Source organism: Bombyx mandarina, chromosome 26 (assembly GCF_030267445.1).
Source record: "Bombyx mandarina strain Sakado chromosome 26, ASM3026744v2".
NCBI classification, from domain to species: Eukaryota; Metazoa; Arthropoda; class Insecta; order Lepidoptera; family Bombycidae; genus Bombyx; species Bombyx mandarina.
The window spans coordinates 5,841,281-5,860,797 of NC_143232.1; the positions used below are offsets into that span (position 1 = coordinate 5,841,281).

The 19,517-nt window shown below is 36.6% G+C and overlaps 2 protein-coding genes across 2 annotated transcripts in view; one reads left to right on the forward strand and one right to left on the reverse strand.

Moving 5' to 3' along the window:
* cpx (synaptic transmission protein complexin) overlaps positions 1 to 7,461 on the forward strand; it is a 182,593-nt gene extending 175,132 nt beyond the window's left edge. Inside the window, 3 exon segments of the mRNA XM_089738903.1 lie at positions 510 to 519; positions 522 to 641; positions 1,311 to 7,461. Of these exon segments, the coding sequence (XP_089595029.1) occupies positions 510 to 519; positions 522 to 641; positions 1,311 to 1,384 (204 nt within the window). The 3' untranslated portion in view covers positions 1,385 to 7,461.
* Positions 7,462 to 8,671: 1,210 nt separating this feature from the next.
* On the reverse strand, positions 8,672 to 18,271 carry LOC114241567 (heparanase). Its single transcript, XM_089738754.1, is given in 13 exon segments — positions 8,672 to 8,830; positions 8,833 to 8,856; positions 8,859 to 8,888; positions 8,891 to 8,922; positions 9,671 to 9,719; positions 9,722 to 9,793; positions 9,796 to 9,844; positions 9,847 to 9,909; positions 14,006 to 14,237; positions 14,847 to 15,051; positions 15,762 to 15,896; positions 16,730 to 16,911; positions 18,096 to 18,271. Coding segments are annotated over 13 exon segments (1,311 nt in total). The 3' UTR covers positions 8,672 to 8,768.
* Between the last annotated feature and the right edge of the window lie 1,246 nt (positions 18,272 to 19,517).

A 19,517-nucleotide genomic window follows, 5' to 3' on the forward strand; every position in this document is an offset into this window, starting at 1 on the left:
AATTTTCAATAGCTCTTGGCCGCCTTTATATAAAATTGTATTTATACTGTTTAATTAAATTTAGTTTCTTTCTTTTTAATATATTCAAATTCAAATTCAAAATCATTTATTTCAACTTAGATGTCAGCACAACACACTTGTTGAATGTTAAAATATAAAATATAATATAATAAAATGTTAACTCTACCACCGGTTCCAAAAAGAACCACAGTCCTGAGAAGAACCGGCGAAACAAACTCAGCGGGTTTTTTTTTTGTTTTTTTCTCAATTTTTTTTTTTAAATAAGTAAAAATATTTACAGTAAACGAAAAACAAGTTAAAAAATACAATTAAAAATAATTATTATGAAAAATGAAAATGAAAAAGCCAGGAGCGAACGCCTCATTCCCACGTAGTGCCATCTAGTAAATAATCCTTAACTTTATAATATGCCTTATTGCACAAACGTTCCTTGACAGTTTTCTTAAATATAGTTATTGTATTCTAAATTCGTCATCTTCTATCTTCAGTACAAAATCCCGAAAAAGAGGAGGTGGTTGAGCAACAGCAGGCCGAGCCCGACAACCCGCTGATGAGGAAGAAGAAGACGCCAGAGGAACTCGCTGCTGAGGCTGAACTCGAAGACCAAGATGAGTTCACTAGTAAGGATCACTGTGTTGTTCTGTTATTCACATTCACTTGTTCTTGTTTAAATACAATTTGAGGTCGGAGGTCGCGTGTGTCGAGTAGGAGCGCACGGCTTGTTACCAATTCAATTTTGTTCTACCGTATCTCAAATAGAATTTAATTATCTTCTATTCCAGCTACAGAATGCGTGGCTTTCACATCACATCACATAATATTTATGAATGTTCAAAATACTCTACAGTTTTCAAATCACAGCGTTAAAACCTGAATTCCACGGTGAAGGAATAAAATCGTGTAATAAAAATCAAACCCGTAAAATTATAATTTGCGTAATTACTGGTGGTAGGACCTCTTGTGAGTCCGCGAGGTACCACCACCCTGCCTATTTCTGCCGTGAAGCAGTAATGGATTTCGGTTTGAAGTGTGGAGCAGCCGTTGTAACTATACTTGAGACCTTAGAACTTAAATCTCAAGGTGGGTGGCGCATTTACGTTGTAGATGTCTATGGGCTCCAGTATCCACTTAACACCAGATGGGCTGTGAGCTCGTCCACCCATCTAAGCAATAGAAAAAAAAACCTTAACATATCTTTACGAGAGGGGAATTCCAATAAAAAAAAATTTTCTTCCATACCACATTAATACATAAACAAACGAAATAAATAAATGCTTCTTTTTTCCCAGAACTGAAAAACACCATCGAAAACCAAGTGAACGAACTCAAATCCCAAATCGAGAGCAAATGCGTGATGCAGTGAGCTGCCGACGACGCTTCTCATCATTATATACCCTGAATACATGATGTAGCTGTACTAACACAACCCGAAACCTCCCGACTTGACACACTCAACATTGATCGTCTAGAAGAGTAACGTGCTTGCGTCATCAACAGCGTCTTAGTACACACCATCTAATATCTCTCTGTCGCTCACTATAAACTTGTAACTATGATTTACAAAGACATAAAGAATACGTGTCTTGCTTTCTGAAAATGGAACAGCAATTTGTGGGCTCACTATGAGAATTTGCGACACAGTTTTTGCCGTTAGCTCTAGGTTCTTCTAGACTATCTATGTGCGAGTATTGTCCGAGAACAGTGAAACATAGACAGAACTTAAATTAGCTTTCGTTCGAAATGTGTTTGCGCATTGGTGCTTGATGATAAGCAATATTTTTATACACGACGTGTAAGCCGAGTACAATTTGTTCATACGGTTCAAATGTAAACAGGGCCAAGCGATGGGCGGACGTTTAAATCCATTTTATATGTTGATGCTTTGTGATAAAAATTGTTGTTATTTAAGTGTAAAAACGAATATAAATACATAAAAAATGGGTGTAATTTATTTAAAAAAAGAATTCTTGTATTATAAGTCTGTGGCTCGCGTGTAGTTCGACTCTAGGCCTGAAATGGCGCCAAACAGAATCTATTCTCGTTAATCGTATGATATTTGTTTCATCCAAATTCCGCGGGCTTCGTCGAACGCTTGTGCTCTCTCTCTCTCTTTCTCTCTCGTTCTAACTCTCTCTACTCTGTACTGAAATTTCAATATCTTGATAATCTTTTGCATGCGTGCTTCTGTATTTGTGTCAGTGGTAGATGTATTTTACAAGACCTTAGCCTTAATACCCACATCGAACATAAAATAGGTAAATACATAAATTGTTATGCAAAAGCGTATCTGACACGTCAGACTCGCGATTGTTGTCCAAATGTCTTGCGTGTGTTTCTTAAATGATAAGTAAAGTTTTTAGTGTAATGTTATGACGTAGATTATAAACATATTTCACGTTGTTTAATAGTTAAACGCGTTGTAGAGTAGACCCGTTGGTTTCTATAATCTAATCGTTTTATCGCTTAGGTGTAAATTTGAAACACAATTGTGCGAGCAATGATGCATAGATCGCGGCATCTGGTCTGGTGGATGTCATGAACATTGACAAACAGGAAAATAGTATTGAGAGTCTACCTAAATGCCTATTTCTAAATCATCAATACTGTAATTAACTCACAAACAAATCTCTTAAAATATCGGTACAGTAAAAATACTTATTCCATGCTCTGTCTATTTCTACCACGAGACGACCTCTGGTTTTCGAAGAAAGTATAGCTAACATACCTTAAAGTGGGTACACAATGGTCACCTCTCACCAAATCTCTGACATCCACATTAACATTGTTGGTCTTAGTATTAAAGAAGGTCTCTAATTGTTCTGACAATTGTGTCCAAGATATAAAAAGCTGCATTTGCAAAAGATTCGTTATCGTCAAAAGCTGTGATATATGAATATAAATAAATAAATAAAACGTTTCGTCTAAAGCGGTGTACCCGCGGACGTTTTCTTCTTAAGCTTGTCTATCTATCTCTTTCTCTCGATCTTACCTTCTCTGTCTACACGAGTTCAGCACATCATGTATTTCCCATCTTACTGATTTCATCGCTCGCTTTAATAAATCACAGTTATACTCCAGAATTCTAATAACTGTAAATACAAATATTTATTTCCGATCACCTTATTAAAAGTAGGTATATGTTTTTGATATAGGATAAATGTTTGGCAGTTTGTAAATTTGACAGTTGACAGTTCGTATACTTTAATTGATTTCTGTACTCTGTAATCTGCACGCTATCATAGATACATCGCATCGGCACACACGATCACTAAGACGACAGCGAAGTCGTTGAGTCTGTACACTTACTTCTATTACACTATATTAATTATTAAGTGATCCACTTAACGTGTGACTTAGTCTAGGTTTAACAATATATAAATATATAGAAGTACGGTATTGTGCATGGCAATTTTAGCTGATGGTTGTTCGTAGTTCGAATACAATAATAGTTAATAAGATTCGAAAATATTACACGACCAATAATATTCGATTGAACGAATCCACATAATTTTCATATAAGCCTTAGATTTCTCTTCGCGTTTTGCCAACAAGAAATTCATCCATTAAAATATGCATCACAAGCACTCTCTTTGTGGTGGCTTCGGAAACCGCTCTGTGTTACTAAAACTGAGATTTCGATTGATGATCCTAATTCGAAATATGAAAATATCCATAACCATGATGCAGCCTCTTTATTAAATGGATGGATTTCATCTGCTTTTCTGGGTGTGCTATATGCCCGTTGCAATTACTCGTAGCTATTTCTATAAACTATCCTAAACTTTTATCTAATATCTTGATCTCTAAGTAGTTTAGCCTGCCCCTTCGTTGTTGACTCATAGTAGACTTAGGGATTTTAGAAGAACATTTTCATAAAGTATAGTCATGAGAGTTAACAGAAAGCGTAATTGTGTCACTGATTTGATAATAACCGTATGTTATTTTATTTGAACGCATGTAAGTGCTATTGCTCTTGGGAAACGTGTCGTTGTCTGTTTATCATTGTTTTGGCGTTAAGTTATTGTTGTTAGCTTTGAATGTCTGTTATATAGTTGTAACTAGTAACACAGGGTTGCTTACAGCGCAATGTTAAAATGGAATTTGGGTGATATCAAATCGCGCGCTAATTAAAATAGCATAACATATTGAACCGTAAGCGCTATTGCAATAGCGCTTTTCTTTATCTCGATATAAACACATATTTTTTGTCGACGGTGATACTATTTAGAACTGTGTACAAATGTTTGACTTACAAACATACTTGGGTTTTAGATTTAGCGGTGCACGTCTCTGTCTGCGTTTAGAAGTGAACGGAAACAATCAACATCAACAATATGGCCGATAAATAGGTTTGCCAAAAAAAAGGGTGCGTTTACTTATGTACGCGCGTAAGAAGTTATACTTTATTTTTATTAAATGTATTTCTTTATTTTTAATATTAAATAATTAATAATTAATATTTAACGTTAATAATTTAAAAAATGAATACTAATAACACTTTTTTACGAGTGTACATGCGCGAAAGTTCACCTGCGCTATATTCAGACTGGCCAAGTTACGTCGGTCGTATTGTAATGAGCGATTTAGTGGGCAACTTCATTTCTGTTAATTTTGTGTCACGGTGCGCGCGCATCGTAAATTTCACTCTCATCAATTTTTCATAACGCGCCTAAAGAAGTAGAACTTCAATATTCTACAACTTCACAATACATTTTTTTTAAATCTACTCCTTAGCGTGTTTATGTATTTATTTAAACGGACAGCGACGTGCATACAATACTATGTAGAAATATATTTGCACTTTGATCTTATGACATTCGAACTCAGGGTAAATATGTATTTATCATTACGTGCATTATGTAGCGTTTTAGTTCGTATCAACTTTTAGATTGACAACACGACCCTTGAAAGTGCATTTTCAATAAATCAAACCAAAAATTGTTAAACTACTTTAGAAAAGTCACGGAGTTAGGATAGATAGTCTTATGTTGATGGCGGAGTGTAGGCGACAGATATTAGACTTACAGCCTCGTTATAAGAGCAGAATGTGAGAAGCTTGTATTAGCCGCTGTCGCTTCCGCTACCGCTTGTTAATATTAAACGATAAATTGTTGACAGTTTATTAATAGCTTAAAGATAGTTTCATTAGTTGTTAGGTATAAAAACAGTTTTCGATAATTGGGAATTTGGATACATTTTTGAGAAATGTTTGGAAAATAAAATGGAAACGTAATGATTTATTTAGAATCTAGAATATTCAGAACCCGATTTTGTTAAATGTAAAATTATGCAAAGTTAACATAAAGTGCTTATAATTTAACTGGTTATTTCTGTAAATTGACGCGCTTCATCTGTGTTTGACGTATATCGAAGCATCAAGCGAAGATTCTAACAATAAAGTACGTTCTAAAATTGGAACATTAAAGTAAAAATGGTAACACTTAAAAATTAATAAATGGTAAACAATAGAACCCGTTATAACACAGCAATAAACACGAGAGAATAAGAAACAAAACGAAATACAGAAATACGATCTAAATTTTAGCGTTTCAAAAACTGAACACATATTAAACACACAAAAAAACACGCCTTATTATAAAATAGTAATAAAGACAACGACACTACACAAGAGCTTTACACGAAGCATTAAATTAAATTATTTTACTTATATTTTTGTATACGGGAAGCGATTTACCAACTAAAATCTTCTAAAAAACCCTTTCCCGTTTTTTATGTTAATTTTCGGGAGGCACGACAAGAGACCATGTTGCTTAAAATTAATATACTTATCGTGTTTTAACAGTGTGAATTACACGTCACACGCCCCACGGATAATCTAACTTAAATATAGCAATACCGAAACCGCTCTGACAACAATGATACGACGACAAAATAGCAATAACTCTGATGAGTTCATACTGAAGCTACAGCTGCTTCTACTTAATCATACACTACAAAATACAATATGTGCCGGGTGGATCACTGCGTGCACAGTGAGTCAATGAACTCCGATATTACTAAAGGAGATGGTTTTTGAGCTATCTTAATATACAAATTACGTGTAATGTTGTTTGTCCGCGATCGACACCTAAACTACTGAACCGATTTTAAGTTCTTTTTTTTTTAATATGTGTTTGTTCCAACTTAGGCCATAGGATGGTTTTTATTTAAGAGGATACTTCAATATTTCATTAACAATTTAAAAACAAGAACTTCTTTTCATTACCACGAACCAACATGAGTTAAAAAACGTTTATTCCACGTTAACTTACGTCCTTTTATCATAAACCTGGTTTAAAATAACTTGGTCTCGTGAATACCTATGTATCCCGCACCCAGTAAGCCAGAATTTCACTTTGTGTAAGGTGTACAGACATTTGTATATCACACATATGTATTTTTATCTATTGTTGCATCTGTATCTTTATCAATATGTCAATGACATGATAGAATTATTAAAATAATAGTGTAATCTCACAATTGCGATACAGTTTTGGAAGATGAGACTTTCAATGTCAATAATATTAAATTTAAGCAACATGGCGTCAAGCTCATAAAAAGTACAAGTTGTTGTATGGTATAGTTATTGGCCAAGAAAAAGTAGATGTTAGTGACATAGAGTGACAGCATTTACCGAATGTGACGAAACTTTAAAAATACATAAACACGATTAGTGTTTATTGTTATGAGAAAATTAAGTAGTTAATCCATGAATAGAATAAAAACGGAAGTTATTGTTGAAAATAATGTTTTAGGATATTATTACGGAGATGATTGAGCTTCTGTGACACTTAATGATAAGTTAGTATTTGTTGGCCTTACAGAATTGCTACTTGGATTTGTGTAGCTCAGAAGTAAAGAGTATAGTGATCAGCAAACTATGGTAAAGTAAACAAACTGGCCTCCAAAAAGATGTGTTACCCTCTAAGCAAAATAACGATGAAAAATTATGCTAGGTAGCAAATATTTTAATCTGAAAAGATTTCTAATTATATTAAAACAAAAAGTAACAGTCTCTATAAGTGAGAATCTAAACAGTTAAATATTGCTGACAGATTTCCATTACTCAAATCTTCGACAATTTTTGCAAATATTTCATTGATAAAACATTCTATCTAATAATTGGAATAATATAAGTATAAAAATTAATTCTACCTAATATTGGAATAAATATCACAGTATATGATAATCATTTAGTTCGTGTGCTGAGTATCAGCTGTTTACTTCTGACTCACGAATGTTAGTTTCATTTCACCCTACTACGGTAGCGTTAGCTTGTACGCCATTCATTCATTTATGTTAAACAGCTTTATGTTATTTTCATTTGAAAGAAAGTATATAGTTACGTATTGAAGTTAGAAGGTTGGTACCACAGCGATGTTTCGCGACGTGTTGGTACCCTGAAAATGTTGTTAATAATAAAAACTAAATTGTACCACAGATTTTGTTTTATTTCATCTTCTTAAACAATCCTTAAATATAGTGAGCAATCAGATTAGATATTGCCTAATTTAACAAGATACTGCTGCCGTGAAATTGTATCGTAAAATCGGTTCGAAACACCAAAATCATGAAACTGTTATTTAATTAATTAGAATCATTCTATGAATTTTACTGGAAGGTCTTCCTGATTTCGTCTATAAATTGAACAGCTAATGTTCATACTACATGCAATGAAGACTTCCATCTCAGGTCTAAAGATAGCCATTTCGACGCTAGGAGCAGGACGAGAATAGACCTACATCTACTACATTGGATAAAATATACCGAAATGACGTCAGAATGCAAATGAGTCCTATTGTTTCACATAGTATTCCTGATATACATATTTCATCAAAACTTAAACTATATGTACTTTAATTAATGAATTATAATCTACACGCAGACCCATAAAATGTAGGTATTCCTAAATACGAAATGTATCTGATTTAGGAGCCATAACATTACAGTGCCTAATAATCGTATTCACGTTATATACATCGACTGTTAAAATACAACCAGTCATGACTTCAACTCTAGGCGACTAAGACACCTTTACTCCAAATTGTAACGGCGTTCCAAAATTTGCTTAAATTCTCATAAATCAGATAATAATCCATCAGATGTTCACTGTTGTTTTATAAAGCCAGCGCCAATATTTCGCTACTAGAATCAATCAATCGTCATCTTTTCTTTTGTAGATTCTTTTCGGCAGAGAGGTCTTCTAATTGCTCGTGTATTTACGTATATATTCAACAGCTTACATTTTCAAATCTTCTACATTTCTATTAAAAATCATAATGTTATTCATTTTATGATCAACCTCATTGATACCGTCGTTTCTTTAGTTCTACGCTTTCTCTTCTTTTATTCTTTGGTCTATACTTAGCGCCGTAAGTCTATTGATTTACTTTGTTATATCTTGTTGGTTTCCTTTCCTTAATAACGCCTGGATTTAATTATATCTCGTAGAGATTTGAAATTTGAATCTCTTCGACCAACTCTATCAAATTTTGATTTAAATTTGCTTATTTTTTCTTTCTGTTATTAGTTTATCTCCTCAATCTCCCTCTCCTTTTTTTTGTGTTCCTTTGACAACGTTCAGTACTTGACCAACGCCGTGTTTGACATCCTCAAGTCTTTCATGTACCGAAACGTTTTAAGCTTTCAACGAATCGGAGATCTTTTGCGTTATTGTCATCAGTGGAGATTATAGATCTTCTAACCTTATTTCATCACTGCTAGATTCAGTTGAGTCTACTTGAGGCTTATATCGCCGTAATCTTGCAGGCTTCCACATTTGTGTTGGCTAAGACCCAGAACCCAAAGATTTGGCCGGTAAATTAATTAACAGGATTTGTAAGGACGCACTCGTTTCACGATGGGTTGATGTCACCTCGAAAACATGAACGTCCGTTAACGCTATGTTCCTGTAAACATAATTATATATGATATTTGGGTACTCAGAATAAAATAAACAATAAAGTAATTGCGTTTCTGTTATGTGTATAATGTGAAAACAACATTTAAAGCCCTTAATCTAATAAAAATAATATTTTAAAGAAACTAAAATTTCTTTTACTGAATGTCAAACTTCACTTATTCTTACACATATTACATAATATATGTCGATAACTCGACAAGAATCTATTTCATAAACTAATAAGAAGAAGAATGAGGATATCTGGATAGTATATTTATTTTTTTCTATGATATTTGATTATCAAATACACAGAAGAAGCGCGCGAAAGCTTTCAACGTGACGCAAGCTTCGTTTCCGTTGCTTTACAAATACAATTATATAAAAACATAAAATTTAGTCAGACTAATAGATTTTTTTAATAAATTTGAATTAATAAGTATAAGAAAAAATGATTTTATTATAAGAAAGCGTGGGTGCTTTTCAGGTTATTATCAAATAACCCTTCTACTCATATCTGTTAAGTTACTCATATCTTTAAGTTTTTTAAAATATTTATTTTTCATTTTTTAGTTGAATTCCATTCTTTCAATATATTTTTAAATATTGAATTGTCATCGGTCCTTAGTAAATAGTATCCCAAATTTCGAGTTAATCCAACGTTTTGAAGGGGTCAAAATCATGTTCAAAGATTCCGTTACATACATACGTCTGAAGCTAATAAAAGCGTATTAATAAATAAAAACTCACCCGTTGTGGTCGTGACTAATAATGAACTGCATAATATCTCCTTCTTCTTTTTCGACAGTCTGATGGAGAAGCGAGCCGGTTCATCATCCATGTTGGCTCCGTATAGCGTGACGACGCCGGGATCGCCTGGTGACGCAGCGACGTGCAGTGCGCGAACATTATGGCTGTCCCGCCTCCATCTCTAAGTTGAGCACTCGCTCGCCAACTAAGTTCTTAAACAGCAGCGCCATGTAAAAGCTCTGGAAATTCATAATATCAACATTACTGGTTTATTAATTATATATAAAATCATCATCATCATCATTTCAGCTATCGCCGTCCACTGCTGAACATAGGCCTCTCCAATAGATTCCAGTGCGACCGGTCCATTGCCACCTGCATCCAACGAGACCCAGCGCTTTTTACTAGGTCGTCGTCCATCTAGTAGGTGCCGTCCACACTGCGCTTGCCAGTACGTGGTCGCCACTCCAGGATCTTTCTGCCCCATCGACCGTCCTCTCTGCGTGTTATGTGCCGGCCCATTGCCACTTCAGTTCACTAATTCTACGGGCTATGTCAGCAACCTTCGTTCTTCTACGGATCTCCTCATTTCGGATTCGATCACGTAGAGAAATGCGAGCATAGCCCTCTCCATAGCTCGCTGCGCGACTTTGAGCCTTCTAAAAAGATCCCTAGTGAAGCACCACGTCTCCGAGCCGTAAGTCATCACTGTAACACACATTGGTTGTACACCTTTGTCTTAAGGCACTGAGGTATTTTGGACGAGAAGACGTTGTGCAGTTTACCGAACGCTGCCCAGGCGAGTTGGATCCGTCTACTGACCTCTCTCTCAAAGTTGGACCTACCTAATCGGACTGCCTGTCCTAGGTATATATATTCGTCAACAACTTCAAGAGTAGAGCTCCAACAGTAACTATGGTGGGCAACATGGACATTGTACATGATTTTTGTTTTGTCCATGTTCATTTTAAGACCCACTTGTTGAGAAACCCTACTGAGGTCACCGAGCATACGCCCTAAATCTTCCAACGACTCTGCCATGACCACGATGTCATCGGCAAACCGAAGATGAGTGATGTATTCGCCGTTAATATTGATGCCAAGTCCTTGCCATTCCAGAAGCTTGAAGGAATCCTCCAGAGCAGTGATAAACAGTTTCGGAGATATCACATCTCCCTGTCTCACTCCTCTCTTTACAGGGATTTCCTTCGTGTAATGCTCCTGTACTCGGACTGACATGTGGCGTTATTATACAAACACTTCAATATCAAACAGCTTAAGAAACAAGGCACCGGCGAGGATGAATTACTACGGAGCTTCTGAAAGCGGGCGGGACGCCGGTACTGAAAGTCCTTCAGAAGCTCTTCAATTCCTCTTTGCTCGATGGAAAACCGCCACAGGCATGGAACAGGGGTGTTGTGATCCTGTTCTTCAAAAAAGGTGACAAAACCTTATTGAAGAACTATAGGCCATAGCACTACTGACCGTGTCTACAAGCTGTTCTCGAGAGTCATCACGAAGCGTCTCTAACGCAGGTTGATGACCGAACCGAACAAGCCGGTTTCCGAAAGGCTACAGTACCATAGACCACATACACGCTGCGGCAGATTGTACAGAAGACCGAAGAGTACAATCGGCCATTATGCTTAGCGTTTGTGGACTATGAGAAAGCCTTTGATTCCGTCGAAACATGGCGGTCCTTAGATCTCCCGCGGCGTATTGACCACCGGTACATCGAAGTATATAACAATACTAGCTGACCCGGCAAACGTTGTGTGCCTTAAAAAGATTTCTAGGGAAATTCTACTGTAGAAATAAAAACCTCATTTAACCACATAATACCTCATTATAAACAAAAAATATATCCAAAAAATTAAAATAAAAAATAAATGTTTGGGGTGGACAACCCTTTTCACTTAGGGGTATGAAAAATAGATAGTAGCCGATTCTCAGACCTACTGAACATACTATTGATACACAAATAAAACCAACAAAACATGGCTGAAAATGTATAGTATTGTATAGCTCTCAAATATATTAAGTGTATAATCTATGATGTATAGTGAGTAAGTAAGACAGGAGACCGGCTTCGTCCCCATCCCTACTACGTGATGTTTGCTGGATCAGTGGTGACACCTGGTGGGATAGCTGATAGATTGATAGTTGATCAGTAGTCGACCGGCGAGCGGGAGATCAAATTCAATTTAAAAAAATCATAATTAAAGGAACTTGAAATTAATAAAACTGTGAATAAGAATTTATCGTACTACAATAAAATTTGATTGCCATCTTGCAACCTTATTGCGGATGGAAAAATAGGGTTGATCGTATAAGAGTGAAAATTGAGAGTAATATGATTTTTTATTTTAAGTCATGATAAAACTAAATAAAAAACTTGCCAAAAAAATTAAAGTTTATAAATAACAAAATAGGATTGATCATAGAGGGATGAAAAATTGAGAGTAACATCAGATTTTATTTTAATTCATGACAAAATAAAAACAAATTCTCGCAAAAAATTTAAAGTTTTTAATTAGCAAATAAAAAAGGGTTGATCGTAGAAGGGTGAAAATTGAGATTGTATGTATATTGTACATAAAAATAGAAATTAAAAATTTGTCTAAAATAATTAAAAAAATTTAGGGATGGACTACCCCTAACATTTAGGGGATGAAAAATAGATGTTGGCCGATTCTCATAGATACCGATAACACAAAAAAATCATCAAAATCGGTCAAGCCGTTTCGAGAGTAGCGCAAAACGAAACTGTGACGAAATTTATATAATAAAATAACAATTTGTTTTCCTTTATGTTTCCCCGTCTGCGGACCTTGTTTGTTTAAGTTATTTTATACAAAAGTTTAGTATTTATTTATCGATGGGCACTACGAAGTCGCCGGATCAGCTAGCGTAAAATAAAATGAAACCGCAAAATTATAATTTGCGTAATTACTGGTGGTAGGACCTTGTGAGTCGCCGCGGTAGGTACCACCACCCCACTATTTCTGCCGTGAATGCGTTTCGTCTGAAGGGTGGGGTAGCCGTGTAACTATACTGACACCTTAGAACTTATATCTCAAAGTGGGGCGCATTTACGTACTGATGTCTATGGATCCATAACCACTTACACCAGGTGGCTGTGAGCTCATCCACTAATTTAAGAAAAAAAACGTAAACGTACAAACAGAACGCCACAATGTTGATTATTATTATGAGTTCTCGAAGGATACTTAATAGATACATATTTACAAACAAAAATAAATGTCATGAACGATGTTTATTATGTTTGGAAGGAGTGTATCCGAAACCAAATCCAGTGACCGAATTTGCTTTAACTGAGTATAATACAGATGTATCTAACTTGGCCTTAAAAGACCAGAATCCTGGTCAAACTTTATTTAACGCTCTCTGTTAATTTTCGTTTTACAATAATCGCCTTGGTTAAAACTCCTTAAAGTAAAAATATTTTTCGGGAAATAACCCGCGCCGAAATGCCAAATATCTATAATACAACTTAATGTTGTGTTCTTCATATTTCGGCAGTGAAACTCGAACACAACTAGATGTTGTGATTGTAATGTAATGAGTCAATGTAACCTTTGACAATACCTTTTTCTACCTATGCTGATGAGCCTTGATTCAGCGTAACCTTAACTAGTAGATGACTACGGGGCTCAAACCTGACAACGTTGCTAACATGAACCCTAGCAAGAGCCGTGCTTCGTTTGGAACCTTTGGGTCTGCGGAGGGACTTCAGTTCCCTCGTATTTTGTACCGTATGTTCATAGGAAGTGCTCTGAGAATGTTCAGATGATACCGGTATCTCGTTTACATCACACCGCCCGCCACCGGAGCAGAGTTCATCCATACTACCTGGAGCCACTGCGGTCATCCACAGTGCGTTCACGGATCTTTTTTGCCACGTACATCCGGCTATAATGAGCTCCCCACGGTGTTCCCGAGCGCTATGACATGTCCTTCTTCAAACGAGGCTTGGAGTATCTTAATCGGTAGCAGCGGCTTGGCTCTGCCCCTGGCATTGTTGAAGTCCATGGCGACGGTAACCACTCACCATCAGGTGGGCCGTATGCCGGATACCACCGGATCGGAAACGCGACCCACTGAGAATATCCGGCAAGAAACTCAGTGGGCTGTGTCTGAGGGTTAATTTACTCGTCGATAACATTTGAGGTATCTAAAACACCGTTAGTGGATCGGGAGGATCCGAAATGACGTGTTTTGGGTGACTTCGACTGCTTTCCATTCTGTCCGCAGGATCGAGAATGAGACAATAACCTTGACAATAGCTATAAGGATTCGACACAATCCACTCACCAAACTAGGTTCATACATTTCTTCTTCCAGTAACTCCCTGTAATGCACCGAGAAACCGTTCCGAGCAGAATATCCCAGACTGCTGAGCCAGTCCACTGCTCTTTCCAGCTCGTTATATCGTTGTTGCGTGGTTTCCGTCAGCCAGAGCGGAGTGGTGCTGTGACTTAAGAACTTCAAGAGTTTCAACCGATCTAAATCCGACATGCGCTCTAACTCTTGCGAGGATGAGTTTCTGAAATGGTTTGGGTTTTAGTAATTCTTTTTTTATACATTTGCGGGGTTCTGTATCCAATATACTTATGATGCACGAATGCTTCAGTATTTTATCAGAGCGATTGATATTCTAAACTCTAATGGTAAGCGACAATATCAATGTAGTATAGGCAAATCAGCTAGAGACGTCAGCTCGATTATCTATCTATATATATAGGTATATATATAAAAATGAATTGCTGTTCGTTAGTCTCGCTAAAACTCGAGAACGGCTGAACCGATTTGGTTAATTTTGGTCTTGAATTATTTGTGGAAATCCAGAGAAGGTTTAAAAGGTAGATAAGTATCAAAATGCTCGGAATTCAATAAAAATAACAATTTTGTTTTCCTTTTATGTCTCCCCCGTCGGACCGATTCCTTTTGTTTGTTTTAAGTTTATTTTATACAAAAGCTTATGTATTTTATTTATCGATTGAGGCACTACGAATTCTGCCTAGTCAGCTAGTGAAATAAAACTGTTAGCATGGCGTACATTTACACCGTCCAACTTCAAATCTAAGGTCAACGTAAGTACAAGGCCGCGGGCACTACTAGCTCACTTGACGAATAAGATAAATAAAAAACTGACCCATTTAACATAATTGCGTCCATCATGTCACTGGAGAGTACTATGTAATCTCTGAAATCACTTTTGGAGTCTCCGTGCAGGCATTCGCTGATGTCACCAGCCACCACCTTCCACATCTCCGTTCTTCCTGGAGGAAAGGTCTCGACGATCACCCGTAACGTTTCCAAGTCGTTGAGGTATTCCTCAATAGATTGGTTTGTGCATTCTGAAAAATATTTACTTTAGTAATGCCGCGATATCAGATAAACAACTTTATTTTGGGCAGATTTCTTTATTAACACAATAGGCAACGGTGTCAGTCTTCCGTAACCATAAAAAATACCAGATAAATTAATATGTCGAATGAAATGCGTAGTGGACCTGGTGGAATATCACACAGTGAATAGCACCACACTGGTTTAATGGTGGTAGGACCTCATGTGAGACCGCGCAGGTAGGTACCACTACTCTGCGTATTTCTGCCGTGAAGCAGTAATGCGTTTCGATTTAAAGGGTTGCGCAGCCGTTGTAACTATACTTGAGACCTTAGAACTTATATCTCAAGGTGGGTGGCGTATTTACGTTGTATATGTCTATAGGCTCCAGTAACCACTTAATACCAGGTGGGCTGTGAACTCTACCACCCGTCTAAGCAATAAATAAATAAACTTTGAATTAAAAACCTCAATCCTCTTGCCTTACTAGAGAGGCAAGCTGACAACGTTATTTTTGCAATGACAAAAACATTTTATGATTTTAACCAATTTTTAAAGAACATTGCAATCTACCGTGATCAAAAACACATTAATCTTAAAATAATTGGACTTGAAAATGAAAATAATACGCAAGTAATTAAGTCATAACTGTCTAAAAGTAAAAGAATAAGAAAACATGTAATAAATCTACTTATCTAGCTAAAACAGTTTATTTACTTACCATATCCAAGTTGCCAAAACATTTCGCCAATATTGGCTTTTTCGGCTACAGTAAGGATGTTCAGAGCCGTATTAGGATCCCACAAACCAGTAGCTGTCCGTTCCTCGTTGTTCAAGGCGAAAATCAGATCAAAACCTAGAAAAAAAAAATCTTTATTTCAACGTAATGGTGATCCTAATTAAAACGAAGAGTTTTTTCACAGAATCGAGTCACCGCGACCGAAATCGACTTCTTAGTGGTTTCAACGGGAAATTTCTACTGTAGCTAAAATACGAAATATATCCCATTTTAGCCCATACTGGTATCTACACTACAACCGTAAATGTGTTATGACTTCACTGGTAGGACTGCTATTGTGCAATACAACTGATACTGCCACCGCAAATCTTAAAGTGGGTGGCGGCATTTAATTTCTTCGCGTCTATGGGCTCCTCAATCTCTTAACAGCAGGTATACTGTGAGCAAGTTCACAGCTCACTAGTGATATATAACAAAATGATTGCAAGAGACCATATATCTCTATTAACAAATTCTAGTGGTCCCTTGGTAGTCGAAATTCGACTATAATTAATTAAAATTATAAGTTTGTACATTATTAAGATTCTATTGTCAAAGACTATTTATACTTCGAGATTTCACCAAGACTACACTTTAGACAAATATTAATAAAGACAAAAATAATAATCTATTGTCAATTTGATCACAGACTTTAAGGAATAACGAAAGTTTGACAATAAACAAATATTATGCAAGCGTGTGTGTGTCAAATACATGGTAGTGGGTGTAATATTTCTTTTTATTGAGTTAATGTATTTTTTATGCATAAATTAAGAAAATATTAACATTCTGCACTCCTCCTGTATACTCTCTATAAGTGTGAGAAATTTCATACTCCTCCGTCCGCGCAATTTTCGTAAAAAGGGGTACAAAATTTTAGCTTCACGTATTAATATATACTATAGGTAAACCTGTTGATTTGGCCCACTGCACGAACTTTCTCCATTGCCGGTAGCGCACAGCCAAATCGCTTGGCTCTTCGTCGTCAGCGATCGCGATGGTCGCGTTGTGGAACACCATTTGTGAAGTGGAAGGGCCAGCTATGCGAAGATATGCCGGCGCTAGCGACGCGGCCATGCAAAGGCATTCTTTCCTGTTAATTAATTATTATTGGAGGTCACATAATAAAACTGATGGTAGGACCTCTTGTGAGTCCGCACGCGTAGGTACCCCTCCCTGCCTATTTCAGCCGTGAAGCAGTAATTCGTTTCGGTTTGAAGGGTGGGGCAGCCATTGTAACTATACTGAGACCTTAGAACTTATATCTCAAGGTGCGTGGGGCATTTACGTTGTAGATGTCTATGGGCTCCAGTAACCACTTAACACCAGGTGGGCTGTGAGCTCGTCCACTCAAATAAGCAATAAAAAAAACAACAACAACAACACACTAGTGCGGTAATTCCATTCATCTATAGAACATACTAATGTATAAATTTATAGTGGTTTTTACGGATGTTCCGTTATAACTACTGAACCATGCATCCGATTGACTTGAAACTTGGTATCCATGTAGAAAATACATGTACTTAATGGATAGGCTAATATTTATGTGAATGTTGGACTCCCTAATAATAATGATTATACAACATAACATAACATAATAATGTTAATTCTAAATGCCCAGCGAAGCGGGCGAGTACGACTAGTAACTTATAATACTATACTAAAAAGTACATTTTTACTGTCTTGAAACTGTATTTTTTTACACAAAGTAGGCAGAGTTGCGACTAGTTTTAGTCTTAAAGGACACCGCCGTAGACCTTGGAATAGAAGTGGGCTTAAGAATATATCCAGGAGATTGTAGCTAACGGGCAATGTCCCGGATACATCTGTCTGCTTAGTGCGAGTTTTTTAACGTTCTCGATAGCGTAAAAGTCATATTCTCATATTTGTATGGAATGGGATCGTTTGCTTACGTTTGCCGTTAGGGGCGCTGATCCAACTGCATACAAAATTGGGTTAACTTTTACGCTATCGTGGACGTTAAAAAATTCGCACTAAGCACACAGTACAGTGCCGATGCGTTCCACCTTGTAGTTAAACAGTTATTACGTCAATGTAATTGAGACTTACATGACAACTCTCAAAATGGCGGAGAGCGTGGTAGGTAGTATTCACTATGCAATCATTTTTTTGTCTCCAAATATTCGAGGCATCCCGCAGCGATTTGGTTTTGTTCCTGACGTTTTCATAGTCCATGCAGTATGACAAATCTGTATCGGTATATAGCATCCGTCTGCACCCTATTTTATGTACTATTTAAAAAAAATCACATACCTTTTATATTTTTCGCTGGTAGAAAACAAATATTTGGGATCAACTGTGAAACTCAAAAATCTAGGGTCAACTACGTTTACGTGTTGCTCCGTGTCTATCTTCACGCTGTACATATCAGCGGTAGACAGGAACACTAAACTCAGGAAATTATATAAGAGCACTTGATTGAAGTACATTTTATAGAATTGAAGTGAAACGATGCCATTGTTTGGTTTACTTTTATTGTTTGAAATACGGAAATTATTATGTGGCTGTTACTTATATATTTAATGGGAAAAATCAAAATGACTGATGAAATTAATTGAACCACAGATGTGATTGTTGAAAGAAATAATGCTAGCAAGCTGACGTGATATAGTCACGTGAATAGATGTTGATACTAGCTTATTAATAAGTAGTTATGAAACCAAATTCTATCTTCTTTTTGTCCTTCTTTTGAATCTCCCGAGGCGGGCACTATGCTTCAGGCGTGGCCTAATTTATAAGGCATTTTTCATGGATTGTGTTAATTTACATTATTTTGCCACATTATATCATTGAACATTGTGGTATTTTAAATAAATAAAAAATTGTAATTTATAATTTTATTGTTCTATATAACCAAGATTGGCTCATTATATGGGCAGTCAAGCTAATGGCCCGTCTTGTATAAAGCAGTAACTACAGCACTTAAAGCCCACAACCAGAACGACGGGGTCACATTGAGTTTGTCTCAAGTGTCAGTCTTAATCTATAAAAATAGGGAACGTAGTGCTACAACATACATACTCGTGCGAATACACAAACAATGTGCCCTTTTCCCCTACCTAAGCTTTTCCTCTATTTCAGCGTAACCTTAACTAGTGGGTGAGCTCACGGGGCTCAAACCGGAGTGATGCTAACACTGACCCTAGCAAGAGCAGTGTTTCGCAGAACCTACCACCGGCTAGGAAACGCGACCACTGAGAAGATCCGGCGAGAAACTCAGTGGGCTGTGTCTATGGGTTCATTCGCTCGTCGAGCCCTTCGTCGCAAGCGACGGATTTGACGAGGACGGTGACCGATGCTTGTGGTACCTAAAAGCACCCTTAATGGATCGGGAGGATTTGGGCGTCGTCGACAATGTGAGTACTTATAACTAGTGACTGGAGCGCTTTCTATAATATCTATTTTTCTGCAACGCGCTGCAACATGAAAATTGCTGACTTAAAATTCCGTAAATGTAAATATTCGAAGTTTGCTTTTATTTATGTTGACAGCACGAACAAATAATGTTTAATTATTTACGTCACGTTTAATTCCTGGAAATTGTGTTACATAACTGCGTTTGTGCATATTCTTTTTGCCGATGGGCACCTTCAAATATGTTTTTTTTTCTTTTAAATATCGATTAATGTGATATAGATAATAGACTAATCCAGATTTAATCTGCTATTTTTCCGC